Below are 22636 nucleotides of genomic sequence, written 5' to 3' on the forward strand. Positions count from 1 at the left end.
GTCATTAATAAATTTATTCAAGAACGAATTGATATAGCTCATCAAAACGGGAATGCACACGATGAATCTGGATTGAAAACTCTCAACCTTATAACCAACAAAATATAGCTCTAAAAACTAATAATAAGCTCATAAACCATAATCAAAACTTTGAAAAAGATTTGGTTATATATACCATAACTTGGTACAATTAGAGATGAACTCGCACTCCTAATAAAATAATAAATACGGAGTAATAAATAAAACTCAAATGTTTATCTACGTACTAATTAGTTATCATAAATTAATTACAACTCATTTAATTTACCACTAATTGATTAAACTTAATAACCCAAGTCCATACCTTGAAATCGGGTGATCACTTGACCAAGCCAACACCATCTTGTATTCGAGAGGGAATTACGTCCAATAATTATAGGTCGGTAACAAAAATATCACCTCTAGGATAAATTTCCTACAAATTCAAATTACCCATGTTGTACTGATTACTTGATTAATATGCATAACAAATTAGAATCACCCTAAACTAAATAAACCATTTAAACAAATTCTGCTAATCAAATGAACCATGAAGAGAATTTATAATTTAGTTTCTATATTTTGAGGTCGGCAGCAAATTATTAATAAATCTTGGGCTGTTCATGTTATGAGATTGCATAAGCATACTTTATTTACTTTTTTCCCCATCATTGATATGATGGCCCCAATGGTGGGTTTGCATTCCCTTCTTATCCTATCTTCAATCTTCATCTCAATTTCAGCCATACTTTCCTGCATGGTGCTCCACTTGATACTTCCAGAATGATCATCTTCTTAATTATATTGCTGTGTACACCCCAACCATCAAAACCTTATCTGCTAGTTTTTTTCTTAATTATAGTTTTTATATAATTTTCTTTTATTAACATGTACATCATGAAGTAACTAGTTTGATTTGAGATGGTTGTGAATGAGCTAGTCTTGTAATTAAAACTTACATCAATATAAAATATAGAATATATTTTAGATTGACGTAAGTTTTAATTTATTTTAAATTTTTTATTTCAAATATATATAAACGAAACGTCCCTACATTTTCTCAAGCTATCAGATTGTTTTATTTGTAAATGGAGACATCTCATGCATTTAACCTGAATTCATGGGTATAAGTCTCACCTAACCTAGATAGCCATTAAACGGGTTATAACAGATATCTCATTAAATTTAAAATTAATCTCATCAAATATTTGATATGAAAATCCTATATAGAAAAACCTATAAAATAAGGATATACTAAATTTTAATATCCGATTTTTTTTAAAAAAAATATTATTTATGATTAAGAAACAATTTTATAGTAAAAAAATAACCAGGTCATGGGTCTTACCAAACCCTGCATATAGCTTTTAAACCAAGTTATAACATCTCATTTATATGTGAAACCATTTTATCATGAAATCCTAAGTATATTATTAATTTTTTTACAATAAATAAAATTAAAATAAAAAAACATATATATTATAAACGGATAATATAAAACAACCCTGCAATAAGACGGGAATAAAAGCTAGTAGAATTATAAGAAAATATGATTTTTACCTAAATAAAATATAGAGCCAAAAGCCCAAAAGTAGTATAATTTTTGAAATGCGGTCTCGCCGCCAGATCGATTGATTCGACGGTTCAATCGGCCCATGTGGTAAATCGGACGGTTCAAACGGTTATGGTAATTACCAACGATATCCCGACAGATCCCAACAAAACTATAACAATTTAAAAATAAAAAGTCAAAAGGGTTAATTTCATAGAGAACCTTTGGACCCCATCCCTTACTTATCTAGATATTTTTACATTTTTGTATACAAACTTATTGTATTTAACTTTATTATATTTCAAATAAAATATATCTAAATTTTAATTTTCAGAATTTATCTTTTATTTTTATTACACATCACATGAAATTTATAAAATCTTAAAGGTTAAATTCTGTTAGATAAATTATCATTACCAACAATTTACCAAGACAAGTTAATTGGTAAACATAAAGCAATCTACTAGTGTACAATCTATCGGTATTCCGTCGCTAAGCTATATATCCAAAAATATTGTCGTTTTAATTCAAGGCCACTACCGTTTTTTTAAAAGTGGTTGTTTTAATTGATCAAGGCCGCTTTTACCGACATATATGACAACTTTATCGACACCATTATATAGCTAAGACCCAAAACCACTTTTACCGACATATATGACAACTTTATCGACATATCCTTATATAGTTAGACCCAAAACCCTAATACAAATCTTTGTCAGTTTTGGTGAAAACTACATAAAATCTTAACACAATAATCATGGAGCTTGAGCTTTAACTACCTACACATACATATAAGTAAACATCCAGGGGCAAACGAGTAGAAATTGCAAGAAAAACACTGCTAAAATCCATATGCAATAGTCATCACTGACGAGAATCTGTTGGTGAAGGTCTGACAGGGATATGATCATGAGTATCTTTATTTGCCTATGGTGATAAATTACTGAGGATTTCATCGAGAGATTTATGAGGGACCCCTTAGCGAGAGATTGCCAACGGTTGCATGTCCGATGGCTAACAAGTACATGGACCATTCGGCGAAGCCAATATGATTACCAACGGTTCATCAACATATTGCTTTATAACAAAAAGACGAAAACTCTCTCTACAAATCCATTGGCAACATATAATTCCAAATAAAAATGTGAAATAAATTTCATTTATATTTTTCTGGAAATTTAATACAAATTGTCAAAATGAATACAAACTCTAAACAATTAACTTGAATTATAGAAATTGATTCAAATATACAAAAATTTTAATATTAATTATAGCAATTAATTCAAATATGGAAATTTAACTAATACGAAGTATGAAAATTTATACAAAAATCAGAATCAAGTTAAGTCACGAAATTACAATAATTAAAAATAACACCATTGATGAAGTTGTCTCGTTATAATAGACTTCACAGCATGTTTAAACTTGCTAACATTCGTCCCAAAATAAGATCCATAATATAAAAAATAAGCTAGCATCTTCTTCGCAACACCTCCATTATTTCTCTGATACTCTTCTTTGTGTAAAGCCCTAAATGGCCGCTCGGTGCAACCTCAAACACGGTCATTTAAAAAGGCATACGATTAGATTGTCACTTCAGTGGTAGAGCGGTCGGCTGTTAATCAATTGGTCATACGTGGGTTCGAATACTAACTGGGAAAATAAATGATGAAAAAAATACAGGCAAATAACTGAAAAAATGAAAGTTTATTAATTAGATCATTCATTTATTCCTTCAATGCTATTTCATTATCTTTCTCCTTATAAAAATCAAGACAGCAACTAATTAATACAACATGTATGCTAACATGATAGAATATATACCTACTAGACAAAGATCAGTTTTTCATATATATGTTCATCAATCTGATTTACTATTGTATTTAATAAAGAATATTAATTTCTTGAATAAGATTTGTGCTTGTATCCTAACAAAGAGAGTATTGGGGATGACAGATAGAGGGTGAGCACACATTGCTTTATGCATACACATATGCACGAAGACCATGGGTGCTCACTCTCTTCTGTCACCACCCATTAATTTACCTTTATAGCGTAATTGTGTGCTATCGTATCAACATAGACGAAAGAAAGAATACGCGTATTTGCTGTTGCTAGACATGAATGATCATAACCCATTGAGGGAATGGAAACTATAGCTATTTTGGTTGTGGTGGTACTGTTTCATTGTGTTGGAATTCACTTTGCAGTTTATAGATTGGAGTTTGGCATCCTATATATAGACTTTTCAAAGTGCATTCCATGCCCTTGGGAATAAATGTTGGCTTATCTCATGATTCTTTTTTTAAATGTATAATATATTGTTTTGGTTTCACATATCAATGAGTTTAAGATGGAGGGAGAGGTGATAAATTATTTAATTGTTTATATTCCTGTATTTATGAGTTCCCATTTACCATATTGGTCACTTTACATATGCTTTATTCTCAATGATAATATATAATATAGTCTTGAAGTATATCTATATTAATTAGCAACTTCTATATATATGCAACCAACATAATTACTATTCATTTGATACAACCACTTAAACACAAGGCAAATTGGCAATTAATAAGTTACAATAGTGTCGGATAGCTCACTAGTCCGCGTCACGTACTTCTCCTCACTCGCGTGAGACTGGTTTGAATCCTGACCCCTTCCAGTTCCATATACTCTATGGACTTGACTAATTGAATACTTGTGAACACATTTGTGCATGGGACACAATCGTACTCAACATTTGGGCCATAAATGCATGTGTAACGTATGCATACGGCATTGTAGTATGGCCTTATACATTATAAACAAGGCCATGTACTTGAGAACATTCGTATGATCAGTACATGTATAAGAGAGTTATGTCCCTAGCCACGAACTAGAAATCTAATCTTAAGCATTGTATGTTAGTTTATGATGACTACGTTATAAGTGTCTCTCATCATGCTGTTAGGGTATGTTTGTTTTTAAAAGATTGGGTTTTGCAATTCAATAAGGGGTAGAGACGCAGCTTGTTGCTCACTTACCTTTTGTTTCAATAAAATCACTACTTTGTAAATCACTTTTTAATTATTAAACTCAAAAACAAACATATCGATCCTTAGTTATTATTTTTAAACTATTTTGAAAAAAGTCCTTGAATTAATCATAAAATTATACAAAACTAACATAAAACCATAAGTATGTTCAAAATGTCCTTATATTATGAAAATAATTATACAGAAGTTAACTCTTGTCAGCTTTTTTTCCCATTATGTAGGTTTAGTGATGTAAAAGATGCCTACATGATTGTCTCTCATATATGTACCATGGAATCCATGGTACTTGAGGCTCATGGAAATGTGTTGAAACTGTTTCTTGGGAGCTGATGTGGCAACCATATCCACATTTTTAATTACTATTTTCTATATCCGAAAAAAGAAAAAATAAAAAAAGCTATGCGCGTTCAGTGTTGTAGTAATCGTTTGTCGGCTGGTGGGTGAAACCTAACAATTAACTTGTGATGTCTAGTCATGATTTTTGCAACTATATATGTGGACTTGATTATATTGTCATACGTAGCCCTAAACATCCTAGAAGAGTGGAGAATGAGGAGAGTGCTTACATCATCACCATTTTGATTCCATATTCTTCACCACATATTTTGTATATAATAGATCATATATCTTGTTTCACAAAGAAAAGAAGTAGTAGAAGATACGATTACTTCTAAGGTCAAATGGCATAATTTAGTTTTCTAGAATCCATTTAGATTTCAACTTTCCCACAAGCAATAATTTGCAATATCATATTATAAAAGATGCTACAACATGGATAATGTGTCTCCTACATTAGAATCACAATGCACTAGTGTTCAATGCAATTTTTTTCCTGTCATTGGATAAAAATTTATAGAATAATAAAAACCTAATAGGTACTCTGTACTACAATGATCATTCATTATTTAATTTATAAGAATATGATTATGTATTAAGAAACTCTAATGGAACCCTAAGCTAATGTTTAATATGCTAAATCCCTAACTATTTATCTATGTCATATCTTTCATGGTGCTCCACTTGACATTTAAGAAAATATTCTCCTACTGCTTCCTTCACCTTGAAATTTTTTATTCATTATATTACAAAATTTAAAGTCAACATTATGATTATAAATTTAAAGTCAACATTACGAGTGTATGCGAGGTGTCAAATGCGCTATCAAAACGTCATATTAATATATCTCAATCGTCCATGACATGTGCGAAAGAGTGAGCCAACATTTCTTCCTTTATTTACCAGAGAAATACTTGTCTTTTCACATTTTTAGCATATAAACTCTTAAAAGAGGCTTTACCATCATCCTATACGTGATATTAAAAGTCATTGTCAAATTTTAATTTCTAATTTTTTTTCTAACTCTTAACCACCTTTTAACCTCCAATATAAAATATTTCCAATATGTTAAACTATTATATTTTTATTTATCTTATTTCTACCTATCAGACTATCCATTATAGTAAAGGTAAAATAAAAGAAAAAAAAGTAAGAAGGAAAAAACACGTCATGTAAGCGGTGGGAGGTTTTAAATTTCTCACCCAAGAATGTGTGGGGTGATATTTGAAGTGTGATGGTGGGGTGAGATGAAGATAAATAATTAGTATCTATTAATTGTTAATTATTAATTATTAATTAATAAAAGAATCATATATAAAAGATTGTGCCCTCACACCCGGGCCGCGAAGAGCTTCACATTTCATAGGGAAGTGTCCCTTTCACCCGTAATGATGTTCACGCCCTGCGAATCCGGGGTTTAACTCCACCAATATATGGGCTAACAGTCTATCCTAACCTACATAGTGGTGGACTTAAAAGAATATTTTTTTTCTTTTATGGAGGAAACCCGCCTCATACCTTGTATATAGGTTCGTCTCTGCCTAACCATCGGGAGCTTACGCGTTTAATGAGATGTATGACTTGTTAAACGACTCGTGTTCTACCTAAAAGAGCACTACAAAGAAGGTTAGACTCTTGGAATAGTGAATGTAAGACAATTTCTATGAGCCACTTTTGAAAACAATAGTGACCTTCAATTTCAAAATATATCTTTTTGTTGGTGAAGAATGTGAAAGCACAAACAGTTCTTATATATCAAGGATCATTTATTATCTTTAGTTTTATCTGGGATGAGCATATTAGAAAGGACTTGAGAAACTTACACATTTCTAAGGACATGATCAAGGAGAGAAGTTCGTTAAGACGTATGATTAATGTTAATGACTTTTAAGGGAGGGTGCATATCTCTTAGGTGTTATTTTTTCCCTTCATATGTTGTTGGCCTTTGCATCTTATTACAACCAAGTATCATTTGAAAACCAATAACAATAATAACATATCAATGATCCATTACAAGCCAATCAAGAAATTTGTATATGATCCTTCCATAATCCATAACACCAATAATCCAATACATCATTACAAATATGATATGAAAGAATAAAAATATATTATCCTTTCTAAAAAAATTAAATTAAACTCTTTCTTGGAAGAAGGTAAAAGACAACAAAAATATGCTAAATCTGCTCACTTAGCATGGAAGTACATGATGTTTAATGCTGGATTTTCAATGTCAGCTTCTTTGATTCTACCCTCAAACCATTTATTAATTGTGCCACAATACGGGTTTTCGTTAATCATGTTGTTTGGCCATGTATCAACCAACTGAAAACCGAAACAAGATGCAGCAGAAAGTATAGATTCCTCATCAACCCGACGAAAAATATGGCATAATATAAACGCTGGTTTAACTCCCACTTCATCACCTTGACTACTTGAAATCAACTCTTTTGCGGTTTCAAATAATGGCATAATCGCTTCAGCAACATAAGTCACATCAGTTCCAATAATAACATCAAAACCCTTGTTGTCACCTAGTTTCTTGACAGATTCTATATGTTCTTTATCACCCCAGTTTAGTTTCTTGATATGTAGCTTTGATAATAAAGATTTATCGAGATTTAAAGTGACGTTTTCGTTGAGAAGTTCTAGTGCTTTGCCGTCCCTGTCTGTGGGGACCACAAGGCGGGCAGTTTCAGAAGCAATCATTGAACAGATTCCTCCACAACCAGAACCGAGCTCTAAAACGTTTTTACCAGAAACGATGGTTTGGTTTAGAGCAAGAACCGAGGCCATGAGTCGAGATGATTCCCATAACATTAAACCGGTTGACTTGCAGGTGTGTTGGAATTCTTTGGAAAGTAATTTGATTTTAAAGTTCCAGTCTTGTAGCTTCAACTCCATAATCTGTTACATTGGAATATAATTAAATATATAAAAAATTTATGGTTTGATGATCATTGGAGTCAAAGGATAATGCTGACCTCATCCCTCGATGAAGAAATGCCAAACATATCAAAAGCAAATCCTTCAGATATATCAACATCACATCCGTCTTCGGGCTCGTTTGAGATTTTAGGTATCTCGAGATTATTATTGTTTAAACGGAAAGCAGCTTGTAACCATCGCCTACATTCTCAAACCAGTAAGAACACAAAAACATACATAACTTCAATTACCCTTGATTATCTTTTTTAATGTAAGATTACTTACCGATTCATCACAATTTCACGTGAACGGTTTTCTACTTGCTTGCAACACACGCCACAATCTTCAGTGCTGAACCCATTTTCTTGAAATAAACTTTTCAAGAAATCTTCAGAGAAGTAGAATGCACGCTGAAACATTATGTGCAACAAAAATAGTGTAAAAAATAAATTTTGTTAAAAAGCTCAAATATCCCAAATTGGAAATTGAACTTACAGTTCCATCACCTCTAACAAAAAAATTCTCACTGATCTTCTGATCCTTGCAAGTAAGCCTTTTCTTTTGAGTGATTGTACCAATTAAGCAATAAAATTAGTTATTCAGAACAGTATGTTCACATAATCGAATATAAATTTAAATATTAAAATATAGAAGAACCTGAGCAAGATCTCCAGTAGCATAGTCACGGAATAAAACATAAGCATTTGGCTGCAGATAACAATTTATTTAAAATTTTTAGTCCAAAGAAGCCTTGAAGGCAAAGATTCAAATCATTATATTAAAAAAACATAATCATAACTTACTTTCAAAATTTTCTTGATGTTCTGCAATACCAGAGGCATCTTCTCAGGTGATACTGCAGATAAGACAAATATCTATTTAACAAGTCAGATGCTAAGTTAACATTGACCCTACAAACAAGAAGCTTTAAAAAGTCGAAATGCAATACCATAGTAACAATGTCAACGGAAGATGGTGGTATATGGTTCAGCAGGTCATCACTTGTTAAATCACACGCAAATGCGTTTATCTTTGACTCGTTAAAGTCTTTATGTGCCTATTGCAAGTATATGTACATAGCACAATATAAAAACTTGTTACATGTTAAATTTTGAGCAAGTGTAACCATATGTGAACGAAGAACACTAAAAATAAACAACCTTGACCAAGTCAACGGCCCGAGGTGAGAAGTCACAAGCATGGATATATAAAGCAGGGTAGGTAGCAGCTAAAGGAAAGATGGTGTTTCCAGCTCCACATCCAACCTACAAATCAATGTAAGCAAATATTATTCCAAACATCATTTCAGATAGTAAATACTTAAATCGCATGATAACGGATCCATAGTGGCATAACAAAAATGGAAAGAAATAATTACCTCTAGAACAACCTTTTCTTCCGCATCCTGAAATAGCAAGTAATGTGTCAGACTTCTTACAACCTTCTAGTGCTCATGTAGTCATGTGCATATATGTTTACATGTATACGGGTGCCATTGGGTTCAAATGAGATCCACTATATATGAGGACCATTGGTCCATTACAAACCATTTTATTCTCTACTGAATACATGCATTTCATCAATGAATGAAGTATTTTTAGAACGATTAACATACTATAGGTTACTCATTGGTGATAAACTGCTTCCGAATGGTTCTCATATATTTAGTGGTTCTCATTTTAATCCACCACTATATATAGAGAGATGGGCATTCAATACATATAAATTTAAATTATCATTAAACCTAAAATAAGAGTTAAGTAAACACTACGTACACTCACGGAGAAATAGTGTCCCCATTCTTTATCCAAGTAATGTCTATCCTTGAAGAACTGAAATTATCATGAACAGAAAACAAGAAGTCATAACAATGTACAAGTTAAATTACAGCATGAAGGGGAAAAGCAAAACAAACCCGATCTTGATGTCGTTTGTAGAAAATATCCCAATATTTCTGAGCGTCCTTTTCATATTTCTCTATCAAAAACAACTCAAAATTTAGAACAAACGAACCTTCAACACCAACCTGCAATCATATGAGTTCTTAATGTATCTATACAAGAAAGGTACTTTTCCAGAAAGGAGTGACTTCATCAGTTTGCGTAGAATATATTTGTATCTTTGGTTTCTGAGTGACTTCATCAGTTTGCGTAGAATATATTTGTATCTTTGGTTCCTGAGTGACTTCATCAGTTTGCGTAGAATATATTTGTATCTTTGGTTTCTGCAGGGTGTTGTCTGACGCGTACGAAGCCATTCGCAAAGCACTGCTAACAGATACATATTCAAAATCACAGTTCAGTTACAATTATGTCAGCTGTTGAAGAAGCAACAATTAGGGATGTAAACGATCCCGAGCTCAACTAAACTCGAGCCGGCTCGTTTAATTTACAGAGAGCTCAAGCCTCTCTCTCTCTTCAAGCTCTATTATTCAAGCTCAAGCTAGGCTCAGGCTCAATTCGTTTCCTATTTATTAATTATTTATACATATTTAAAATATAAATTATGTATATAACAGATATATGTTATTTAGTTATTTTTTATTTTTTTATCATAATTTTATATATATTAATTTATTATAAAATAATAATTATTATAAATATAATAATTATTATAATAGGATTAATGGCGGCAGCTACTTTGCGAGCCGATCTCGAGTATCTCGCGAGCGGCTTGGCTCATTTACACACCTAGCAACAATAATCAACAACAGGAGTAAGAACAAACCATCCAGCAAGATTAAACTTGCTCGATAAAACCCTAAATCTACCAATACGATTCGATACAAACATGTTACCAATTCCACATTCAATCACACATCCAAAAGCAATCAAATTCGATCAATTGCGTGTGAAATGAAACAAATACAGCATTCAAATTAACTTAAAGTAATAGCAATTAACATAATTTTGCAATTTTAGGGTTTTTGAGGAACTTACGTTGACGGAGTTTGAGTGGTTTAGAGAAACTGGTTTTGGCCCATCTTATAAACGGGCCGGTTTTAATTTTTTATTATTATTATTATTATTATTATTATTATTATTTTAAGTTATTTCACTAGTTAATATTATTTTAAGAATATACTTTTATAATCTAATATTTTCCAAAAAATGAATTGATAAGAGAGTGAGGTAAACTTGAGGACTTGCTTTAAAAGGGTTACGGTCGACCTGGCTTATCGTAATCTTTTGATATGGATCGTACATGTATCGCACTACAACAACATTGTAAGAAGAAAGTATTAGCGTGGAAGGAAAGACTATGAAGCATTTAATATGATATAATCATAAATTTGACACATTAAAAAGAAAGTCTCATGTGTAACCAACTACAACAATGTTGTAGATAAAAGAGTCATTGATATAGAAATAAAAAAGAGTGTAAAAGTAAAATATAAAGATAGACAAAAATGATAAGTGTGAGAATAATTTATGATTAAGAAAAACTATTTAGAAATGAATTCAAAAAAATCATAACTTAAAATATAAATAAAAAACGAAAAAAAAATAAAAACTAAAATGATTCCGTCATCATTCTCATTAAAAAAAATTGACGAAAAGACACAATGCAGAGATCAAAGACACAATGACGAAAATGAACAGAAGACACAATTATAACTAAAAAAGATACAATATATCTCAAATATAAGACAATGCCAAACAAGATATAATCAATGTTAAGTAATAAAACACAATATAAAGAAAAAAACACAATATTAAGAAAAAAAGACACAATTAATGACGAAAATAAACACAAAACACAATGATAAACAAAAATGCACAATGATTTTATTATTCACCATTGTGTTTTTTTAGAACGAGAAACACGGTGGAATCGTCTTTGTGTTTTTACTTTTTTCGTTTTTTATTAAATTTTGAGTTATAATATTTTTATTAATCTTTTTTTATTTTTTTAGGGGTTTTTTTATGTTGCTACAAATCCTTGACATCATTCTCATTTTTGTTCCCCCTTTAGGCTATATGTCACACCCTCAAAATCCACTAACGGAGTTTTACCGTCAGAGGGTGTGAACTAACAGGATCGGAATCATTAGTTATAATCAAACCATAAAAACGTTTAAATGCAAGTACATGAGTCGTTGCTATAGTTTTACCGTTAGCTAGTTCAACAGGAAACTTAGCGTCTAACGGGGTTGGAGTTAGGTCTAAGAGTTGGCTAAAGGCTTTCGACACAAAACTCCTATTAGCTCTAGTATCAAACCACACAGAAGCAAAACAATCGTTTACAGGGAACTTAACAGGTTCCTTACCGTGTAAGGAATGATTTTTATTAACCAAGACATGTTTTTATGGTATTAAACAAGTTTAAACAAGTTCAAAAGCTACTTATTGCGGGCTTGACCTGACCCAATCACAAAAGCTCTTCCTTTTCCATTGTTTCCACCACCACTGCCATTTCCATTACCTCCATTGTTGTTATTCTGTTTCAGCTTAGGGCAGTCTTTCTTAAAATGTCCCTCTTGACCACATTCATAACATCCCTTAGTCGTCGCAGGTGGTTTAGGAGCATCCTTTGCCGCAAGGTCTCCTCTACATTCCTTTGCTTGGTGACCCCTCTTTCCGCATTTTAGACACTTGACTCGGTCACACGTGTAACACCCCGACCAAAGGCGGATTATACATCGGGGCGCCACATATTGTTTCATTACTCGTGACACTATTGGTGTCAATATTTATTAATACACATTTTATCGCGCACGCGCAGCGGGGAAAATAAAGAACATAAATCAAACATAAATCAATATATTATAAATTATAACATTCAAACAAAATTAACTTGTCTTGATACATTTTAATTCTAGGTCCAAAAGTAAAAACGTCCTACGTGTCCACAAGCTCCAAAACAGCTACTGCAAACCTGAACATGTGTTAAAATAAACGTCAAACACTTGCGTGTTGGTGAGAAATCAAGTTTAATACAATACATAGATAACAATAAAATCTGCGCGCAACATGTGTATGTCTGGTTTTCAACAAGGGTGTAATCTGATCGGGACCAACTCTAAGAGACAAGACTGCCAGTGCTCACAATTGAGCTCACAAACAAGACTAACTGTGCAAGTGTAACAAAAGAGAAAATCATAAACGAATGTTCTCCCGTGTTCATCTAATGGTACCATGAAAACTGCGGAATAGACCGTCAATACGGTTAATGATCCACACATACAAATAAACAGCCAAGTCTACGTCCTCAACACATGGGATACTGCGCGACTAAAGTTCATAAACAGTTTAAGACTCAAGTTTTGTATGAACACATGAACATCCCAAAGCATTTAAAATAAAAAGGGATTAGATACGAGATAACTCACTTGATAAACGATGCGGTGTAAGATAAAGCAAGAACCAACTTTAAACAAGCACAAGTTAACCTATAAATAAGATTATTGTTTTAATGATTTGTTTTAAGTCTTGATTATAAGTTAGCATAATTAATAAGTAAATTATAATATATATTACCGGAAAAGTAGGAAGAACAAGGAGGAAGACGGAGGCAGAGAGGAAGACGGCAGAGAGAGCAAGGAGCAAGAGAACAGGAGAGATTAAGTGTTTTGTGTGTGTAGTGTTAGGAAAAAATAATGTTATTATTTATAGAGAAACCCTAGGGAACACAATCCCTAGGAAAAGGGGAAAAGATCTCAAAAAGCAAAAGATTCCAAAAGCAAAAGATATCAAAAGATATGGCAGCTGCAGGGGGCAAGATAAAGCTGACAGCGAACAGTAAAAAGGCATGGGCAGGTCAGATAAAGGTACTGGTCAAGCATGGCAAAAGCAGATCTCAAAAGATAATGTCAGTCACTTTATCTGCCAACCAATGGGGTTGGTGCGCATGCTGCGCCGAAAGTAACTATTCAGACATAAAGCAGATTAGGTCAACAACACAAAAGATAAGACAACACAAAAGCAAACGGCTAGATTAAACAGAAGAAAAACTCAAAGGGTTAAGCGCGGGAAGGCTGAGTGCGCGAGCGCGAAGGCTGGCACAACAATCCTTAGCGCACTGCGGGAAGAATCACAAATCCTTCGCGTGCTGCGTGAAGAACAAGAATTCTAAGCGCATCGCGGGAAGAACATACATTCTTAGCGCATTGCGGGAAGAACATGCATTCTTAGCGCGCTGCGAGAAGAGTTCTCTTCACGCATCGCAGGAACAAGATGTCTTCACGCAGGCTTCCTATGTAAGGAGTCTGGCGCGTGGAGCTGCAGACATCCTTAGGCGGGAAGAACCAAAGGACAAGCAAAGAGTTAGAAGAAAAAGAGGAAACAAGGCTTAAGGGCGGGACAGCGACAAGAGGGAACAGAAGGCGGAAAGAGAGAAGAGGGATGGGACGGCGGAAAGAAAGAGAGAGAGAGGCGGGAAGGAAAATATATATATATTATTATTAAAAGTAAAATATAAGTATAAATAAATATTAAATCATAAAAGAAAGAGATCGGGTCAGAGAAACGGGTACCTGGGTCGGGTCGGATCAGGGCAGATGTCACAGTCTCCCCTACTTTAAGAAATTTCGTCCCGAAATTTATCTCGAAGTAGGTTGCGCAGAGAACAGGTGCGGGTACTTGATCTTCATCTGATCTTCCCTTTCCCATGTAAACTCGGCTCCGCGCTTGGACTCCCAACGAACTTTCACGATAGGGATACGACTGCGCTTGGTTTGCTTAACCTCGCGATCCATAATCTCAACAGGCTTCTCAACGAAATGCATAGTTTCATCAACTTGAACTTCATCAAGTGGAATGTGAAGGTTCTCGTCAGCTAAACACTTCTTGAGATTGGATACATGGAACGTTGGATGCACATTACTGAGCGCGGGCGGCAGGTCAAGTCTGTAGGCAACTTTTCCCACACGCGCGAGAATCTTGAATGGACCAACATAACGAGGAGCAAGCTTACCCTTCTTCCCAAAGCGGACAACACCTTTCCAAGGCGACACCTTGAGGAGAACAAGATCACCAACTTGAAATTCGAGAGGCTTTCGCCTACGATCTGCGTAACTCTTCTGTCGGCTTCGGGCAGTCAGCAGATGATCACGGATCTTGGCGATTTTATCGGTTGTCTCTTGAACAAGTTCGGGTCCTGTGATTTGAGTTCCACCCACTTCGCTCCAACAGATCGGGGAGCGGCACTTACGACCGTAAAGTGCTTCAAATGGGGCCATACCAATACTGGAATGATAGCTGTTATTATAAGAGAACTCGATCAAAGGCAGGTGCGAATCCCAATTACCTCCAAAATCAAGAACACAAGATCGGAGCATATCCTCAAGGGTTTGAATAGTTCGCTCAGACTGACCGTCAGTCTGAGGATGATATGCCGTACTCATGTCCAAGCGAGTTCCTAGCGCAGATTGGAGAGATTTCCAAAAGCGAGATACAAAACGGCCATCACGATCGGATATGATGCTCAAAGGAGTACCATGGCGGCAGACAATTTCCTTGACATAAAGCTGCGCGAGATGCTCAACACGGTAGTTTTCACGAATGGGCAGAAAGTGAGCAGACTTAGTCAATCGATCCACTATTACCCAAATGCTATCATGTTTGCTTGCTGTCAAAGGTAACTTGGTAATAAAGTCCATCGCTACACATTCCCATTTCCACGTAGGAATTTCTGGTTGTTCGAGCAAACCAGATGGGCGTTGGTGTTCAGCTTTTACTTTAGAACAAGTCAGACATTTAGCTACGAACACAGCAATATCCTTCTTCATACCGGGCCACCAATAAGTAATGCGCAAATCCTTGTACATCTTATCAGCGCCAGGATGAATAGAATATCGAGATTTGTGCGCTTCACTCAGGATATCTGCGCGAAGATTCTCATCAAAGGGAATCCAGATGCGATTGAGATAGCAGAGAATTCCACTCAGATTAGGGACAAAGTGCGCTTCCGCGCCACACGCTAACTCGGCGCGAAGGTTACCATTACTGATGGATGCGCGCTGCGCGTCACGAATACGCGATTCAAGGTTGCTTTGGATCGGCGCAAAGTGAAGCTGCGTGCGCGGCAAATACAGTTAAGCTGGCAGGGTTTTCGGCTGAGCGCATCGGCTACCACATTAGCCTTACCAGGATGATACCGGATCTCACAATCGTAATCGCTGATGAGTTCGTTCCATCGGCGTTGTCTCATGTTAAGTTCCTTCTGATCAAAGATATGCTGAAGGCTTTTATGGTCAGTGTAGAGGATACACTTAGTACCATAAAGGTAGTGTCTCCAGATCTTCAAGGCAAAAACAACTGCACCAAGTTCGAGATCGTGAGTTGTATAATTCTTTTCATGAACCTTAAGTTGCCTTGATGCGTAAGCGATAACCTTGCTTCGTTGCATAAGAACACAACCGAGACCTTGGTTGGATGCATCGCAATACACGACAAAATCATCATTACCCTCAGGTAGCGCAAGAACAGGAGCTTCACACAACAAACGCTTGAGCGTTAGAAAGGCTTCTTCTTGCTTCGAGCCCCAAATATACGGTTTACCTTTGTGCGTCAGAGCTGTTAAAGGCAAAGCGATCTTCGAGAAGTTCGAAATGAATCGCCGGTAGTAACCAGCTAAGCCCAGAAAGGAACGGATCTCAGAAGGAGAGGATGGCGTAATCCAGTTCTTGATTGCTTCAATTTTGGATGGGTCGACATGAATACCCATCTTGTTTACAACGTGACCAAGAAACTGTACTTCATCAGACCAGAATTCACACTTGGAAAGCTTAGCATAGAGCTGCTCGGTTCGAAGCTTTTGCAACACCAACTGAAGATGTTGCTCGTGCTCGGCCTTGGTCTTAGAATACACCAGAACATCATCGATAAACACAATCACGAATTTATCCAAGAAAGGCCTACACACCCGATTCATTAGATCCATGAAAACGGCGGGTGCGTTGGTTAAACCGAAGGACATGACCAAGAATTCAAAATGGCCATAACGAGTTCGAAAAGCAGTCTTCGGAACATCTTCATCGCGGATGCGCAACTGGTGATAGCCAGAGCGGAGATCAATCTTCGAGAAACAAGAGGCACCTTGGAGTTGATCAAAGAGGTCGTCAATACGCGGTAAGGGATACCGGTTTTTAATGGTGAGTTTGTTCAACTCGCGGTAATCAATACACATGCGAAACGATCCATCTTTCTTTTTAACGAACAACACCGGAGCACCCCAGGGCGAAGAGCTAGGGCGGATGAATCCTTTAGCAGTCAACTCTTGAAGTTGGCTGGCCAATTCTTGCATCTCAGCGGGTGCAAGACGATAAGGAGATTTAGCCACGGGGGAAGCACCAGGGACAAGATCAATACGGAACTCGACTTCACGAGCGGGAGGGATACCAGGAAGATCATCAGGAAAAACTTCAGGGAAATCACGCACAACAGGGATATCGCGAAGCTTCTTTCCTTCATCGGGTTTAACCACATGGGCTAGAAATGCAATACACTTCTTCCGCATGAGTCTTTGGGCTTCGGCGCAAGACATAAGTTTAAGACCACTGGAGGGTTTTTCGCCGTAAATGTGAAGGTCACCATTTTCTCGAGGAATGCGAATCAACTTCTTGGCGCAATTAACTTCGGCGCGATTCTTCGAGAGCCAGTCCATACCAATAATAACATCAAAGCTTCCAAGAGGCATAGGGATGAGGTCGATCAGAAAATCGTTTTCGTTAAGATTAAGCGTACAATCTTTAATCACCGAGTTAATTAAAACAGTTTCACCGTTAGCCAATTCAACTGAAAAATCTTCTTTTAAAATGTTGCGCGGTCGCGCAAGCTTCTGCTCGAAGGCGCGAGAGATAAAACTTCGATCGGCGCCAGTATCAAAAAGTACAGAAGCATAAAATCCGTTAAGCAAAAATGTACCATTAACTACGTCATTATTCGCTTGCGCTTGGTGCGCGGTTATGTTAAAAGCTCGTCCACGCGTTACTTGGTTTGAAATCTGGTTCACCGGATTCGCTTGCGTAATCTGAACTTGTAGTCTCGGGCACGCGTTCCGGAAATGACTGGGATCACCGCAGTTATAGCACGACCTGGGTCGTGGGTTTTGGTAGATTGATTGTGGGTTCTGCGGGTAGACTGGTGGTGTTGGCGCAATTGGATTGGCGGGAAGGACTCTACAGTTCTCAGCAGTGTGACCAGTACGGCCACATCGGGTACAAAGTCGACACGGGGTTTGGGTTGGGTGGTGAAATCTACAGGTTGGGCAAAAGGGATGGTTTCCTGTGTAAGGTTTCTTAGGAGGCGGGGCAGGGAGTGCTGGATTGGTTAGGGCATAGTTGTGAACTACAGGGGGAGTTGGGTAGGCTGACAGAGGGTTAGGCGCGTAAACTGGGGGTTGGTAAACGGGTTGCTGGACAATGGGCGGGTTGGTAAGCGCATAGGCCTTGCGCCTGCGCTTGAGGTTGTTACGGTTTGAGGGTTCTGGTTTGGTTTCTGCGGGTTCAGGGACAGTTTTGGTGGTTTTGGTCTTCTCAGTTCCCCGCAGGAACAGGGTTCCTGCTCTGACATGGTTGTCGCTAAGCACAGCGGCCAACTCGATGGCGTCAGAGAGGGTAACTGGGTTTCTGGCCCATACAGAATCTTGAATTTCCATGGGGAGACCCCCAAGGAATTTCTCGATTGCTCGGCGTGAAGGGGTAACAAGGTGAGGGACCAGTAAGCTTAGCTCGTGGAAGCGCGTCGCGTACTCGCGCGCTTCACCGCTGTACTGCTTCAAGTTCCAAAATTCTTCCTCCAGGCGCTTAACTTCGTTGGGAGGGCAGAATTCTCGCGTAAGAATTTCCTTGAATTCCTCCCATGTCATGCTAGAAGCAGCCTCTGCGCCACGCGCATGGGCTACTCCATTCCACCATGTAAGCGCTCTGGATTCCAGGACACTGGAAGCATATAGGGTTCGTCTTTCTGAGGGGCATTGGGTGTGAAGGAAAGTGTTTTCTATCTTCTCGAGCCACTGGAGCATCACGGTGGCTCCTTCGAGACCTGTGAACTTTGGAGGGTTACCCGCGTTGAAGGATTTAATGTTATAACTGGAGGTATTGGTATTGTTTTGGCTCAAGGCTTGGGCTATTGCGGCGGCCATTTCCTGGGAACGTTGCTGTCTACGCATGCGCGAGGCTTCTCTTCTCTGAAATCGGCGAGATAGCGGAGGCATTCTATAAAAGTTTTAATTTTAGTTAATATCTTGGTTTTATCGCAAAGTATAACTTTATAAAGCTTGGTTTCACGGAGTTAGATGCTATCAAAAGTTAAAGTAAAATAAATGACCCAAAATGCAGACTTAATAAAGGTAACAAATTCGAATCAGAAATCGACAATTCATGTATCACCATGACTTTCCGAATTCCCAATTTAAAATATACGAGCAAACGAGCATTGGAGATTGACGATTCATGTATCACCATGACTTTTCAATCTTCAATATAAAACATACAAGAAAATGAGTATTGGAGGTTGACAATTCATGTATCACCATGACTTTTCAAGTCTCCAACCTCAGAACATAATCGTAAATGGAAATTGAAAATCAACTATTCATGTATCACCATGACCTTTCGGATTTTCAATCCCAACAAACGAATATGTAAGTAAAATCAATAAAAATCGAAATTCAGCAAAAATCGAAATATCGCGAAATAAAACATAAAATCATATACTGCGCAAGTGCGAGCATATTCATAAATAACGAGTAATTAACAATAAGCGCGCAAACATGAGATTTCTCTCATGCGCGAGAAGGGACTCTTAGGTATTCTAGGCCGTTACGTCTAACCACCTATCCTAAAGTCAACGAGCTCTGATACCAATCTGTAACACCCCGACCAAAGGCGGATTATACATCGGGGCGCCACATATTGTTTCATTACTCGTGACACTATTGGTGTCAATATTTATTAATACACATTTTATCGCGCACGCGCAGCGGGGAAAATAAAGAACATAAATCAAACATAAATCAATATATTATAAATTATAACATTCAAACAACATTAACTTGTCTTGATACATTTTAATTCTAGGTCCAAAAGTAAAAACGTCCTACGTGTCCACAAGCTCCAAAACAGCTACTGCAAACCTGAACATGTGTTAAAATAAACGTCAAACACTTGCGTGTTGGTGAGAAATCAAGTTTAATACAATACATAGATAACAATAAAATCTGCGCGCAACATGTGTATGTCTGGTTTTCAACAAGGGTGTAATCTGATCGGGACCAACTCTAAGAGACAAGACTGCCAGTGCTCACAATTGAGCTCACAAACAAGACTAACTGTGCAAGTGTAACAAAAGAGAAAATCATAAACGAATGTTCTCCCGTGTTCATCTAATGGTACCATGAAAACTGCGGAATAGACCGTCAATACGGTTAATGATCCACACATACAAATAAACAGCCAAGTCTACGTCCTCAACACATGGGATACTGCGCGACTAAAGTTCATAAACAGTTTAAGACTCAAGTTTTGTATGAACACATGAACATCCCAAAGCATTTAAAATAAAAAGGGATTAGATACGAGATAACTCACTTGATAAACGATGCGGTGTAAGATAAAGCAAGAACCAACTTTAAACAAGCACAAGTTAACCTATAAATAAGATTATTGTTTTAATGATTTGTTTTAAGTCTTGATTATAAGTTAGCATAATTAATAAGTAAATTATAATATATATTACCGGAAAAGTAGGAAGAACAAGGAGGAAGACGGAGGCAGAGAGGAAGACGGCAGAGAGAGCAAGGAGCAAGAGAACAGGAGAGATTAAGTGTTTTGTGTGTGTAGTGTTAGGAAAAAATAATGTTATTATTTATAGAGAAACCCTAGGGAACACAATCCCTAGGAAAAGGGGAAAAGATCTCAAAAAGCAAAAGATTCCAAAAGCAAAAGATATCAAAAGATATGGCAGCTGCAGGGGGCAAGATAAAGCTGACAGCGAACAGTAAAAAGGCATGGGCAGGTCAGATAAAGGTACTGGTCAAGCATGGCAAAAGCAGATCTCAAAAGATAATGTCAGTCACTTTATCTGCCAACCAATGGGGTTGGTGCGCATGCTGCGCCGAAAGTAACTATTCAGACATAAAGCAGATTAGGTCAACAACACAAAAGATAAGACAACACAAAAGCAAACGGCTAGATTAAACAGAAGAAAAACTCAAAGGGTTAAGCGCGGGAAGGCTGAGTGCGCGAGCGCGAAGGCTGGCACAACAATCCTTAGCGCACTGCGGGAAGAATCACAAATCCTTCGCGTGCTGCGTGAAGAACAAGAATTCTAAGCGCATCGCGGGAAGAACATACATTCTTAGCGCATTGCGGGAAGAACATGCATTCTTAGCGCGCTGCGAGAAGAGTTCTCTTCACGCATCGCAGGAACAAGATGTCTTCACGCAGGCTTCCTATGTAAGGAGTCTGGCGCGTGGAGCTGCAGACATCCTTAGGCGGGAAGAACCAAAGGACAAGCAAAGAGTTAGAAGAAAAAGAGGAAACAAGGCTTAAGGGCGGGACAGCGACAAGAGGGAACAGAAGGCGGAAAGAGAGAAGAGGGATGGGACGGCGGAAAGAAAGAGAGAGAGAGGCGGGAAGGAAAATATATATATATTATTATTAAAAGTAAAATATAAGTATAAATAAATATTAAATCATAAAAGAAAGAGATCGGGTCAGAGAAACGGGTACCTGGGTCGGGTCGGATCAGGGCAGATGTCACAACACGGGCCAGCATGATGATAGTTGCACTTGTTGCACTTCGGGTGCTTCCCAGCATAGCCGTTCGAACCCTGCCCGCTACCGTTGTTATTGTTGTTGTGACCTTGATTGTTGAAGCTCCGGGTGAAATCGGGCTTTCGGTAGTGTTGCTGCTGTGGGGGGTTCGAGAATGAGGATCTGGTGTTGTCGAACTTTCTCTTTCCGATGCTCGGGTTGCTGTTGTTGTTGCTGTCAGTACTCGGGTTGTCACGGGCTTTAGTGGTCGAACCCCTAGGTGGTAACGCACCTTGGGTCACAGCTTGATCCGTCAGTTTGTGAGCTAAACGGATCGCTTGTTGGATCGTGGTTGGCCTGGAAGACGTCACCATGCCCTGAATCTGCGGTGCTAATCCATCAATGTACATTTCTATTCTCTTGCTCGGCGGATCCACCATCCGCGGACACATCACAGCCAACCCGTGCGAACGAGTAGTGCAGGCTTCGATTTCCGAACCCACCATCTTCAACGACCAAAATTCTGACTCCAACTTCGACATCTCCTCTCTCGGACAGTACTCCTCTCGCATCATGTTCTTGAACTCCTCCCAGTTCATCGCGTTAGCCAGTTCCAATCCAAAAATTTTCACATCTGCACATCGTCTGGGGACACCTCTGAGTGTGCCTCTGGCTCAGCCGGTTCTTCCTCCGGTTCCTCTTCGGGTTCCTCATCGGGATTTTCCTCAGGTTCCTCTTCAGGCTCCTCTTCGGGATCTGCCTCAGGCTCTGCCTCAGGTTCGGCTGCGTTCTGAGCAATTTGCATTTGTAAGACATCGCAACGCTCTCGAGCTATCTCGGTTCGGGTCCTTGCTTCTTGGAGTTGCTCTTGCAAGTCTATCATCTCGGCTTGCATCTTCATCATAACCTTCGTTTGCTGATCACTAGCCTCTCGCATTTCCTTCATTGCCGCTGCCATGCGGGAAATCTCTTCCTTAGTCTCGGTTTCGTCTTTTAACATTCTGGAAACGTTCTCCATCGTATAGCGCATGTAACCCACGTCACGCTCCAAGTATGAGACAACAG

General features: G+C 37.6%; 2 protein-coding genes across 2 annotated transcripts in view; both read right to left on the reverse strand.

Moving 5' to 3' along the window:
* The window catches only part of LOC143552491 (PHD finger protein ALFIN-LIKE 3-like), a 166435-nt gene that overhangs the window by 63896 nt on the left and 79903 nt on the right, over positions 1-22636 (reverse strand). The gene's annotated exons all lie outside the window — the stretch shown is intronic.
* Positions 6966-10858, reverse strand: LOC143552486 (uncharacterized). The gene is made up of 13 exons (XM_077042700.1): positions 10812-10858; positions 9943-10139; positions 9788-9849; positions 9648-9704; positions 9251-9277; positions 9033-9137; positions 8822-8929; positions 8676-8747; positions 8530-8580; positions 8368-8430; positions 8158-8282; positions 7929-8073; positions 6966-7851 (listed from the first exon to the last, which is right to left on the reverse strand). Exons 2-13 carry the CDS (start codon positions 10127-10129, stop codon positions 7132-7134), a joined length of 1722 nt encoding a protein of 573 aa, XP_076898815.1. The 5' UTR covers positions 10130-10139; positions 10812-10858; the 3' UTR covers positions 6966-7131.

This window comes from Bidens hawaiensis, unplaced genomic scaffold (assembly GCF_021521415.1).
Source record: "Bidens hawaiensis isolate Kalapana, Puna unplaced genomic scaffold, B.hawaiensis_p1.1 tig00016935_1, whole genome shotgun sequence".
NCBI classification, from domain to species: Eukaryota; Viridiplantae; Streptophyta; class Magnoliopsida; order Asterales; family Asteraceae; genus Bidens; species Bidens hawaiensis.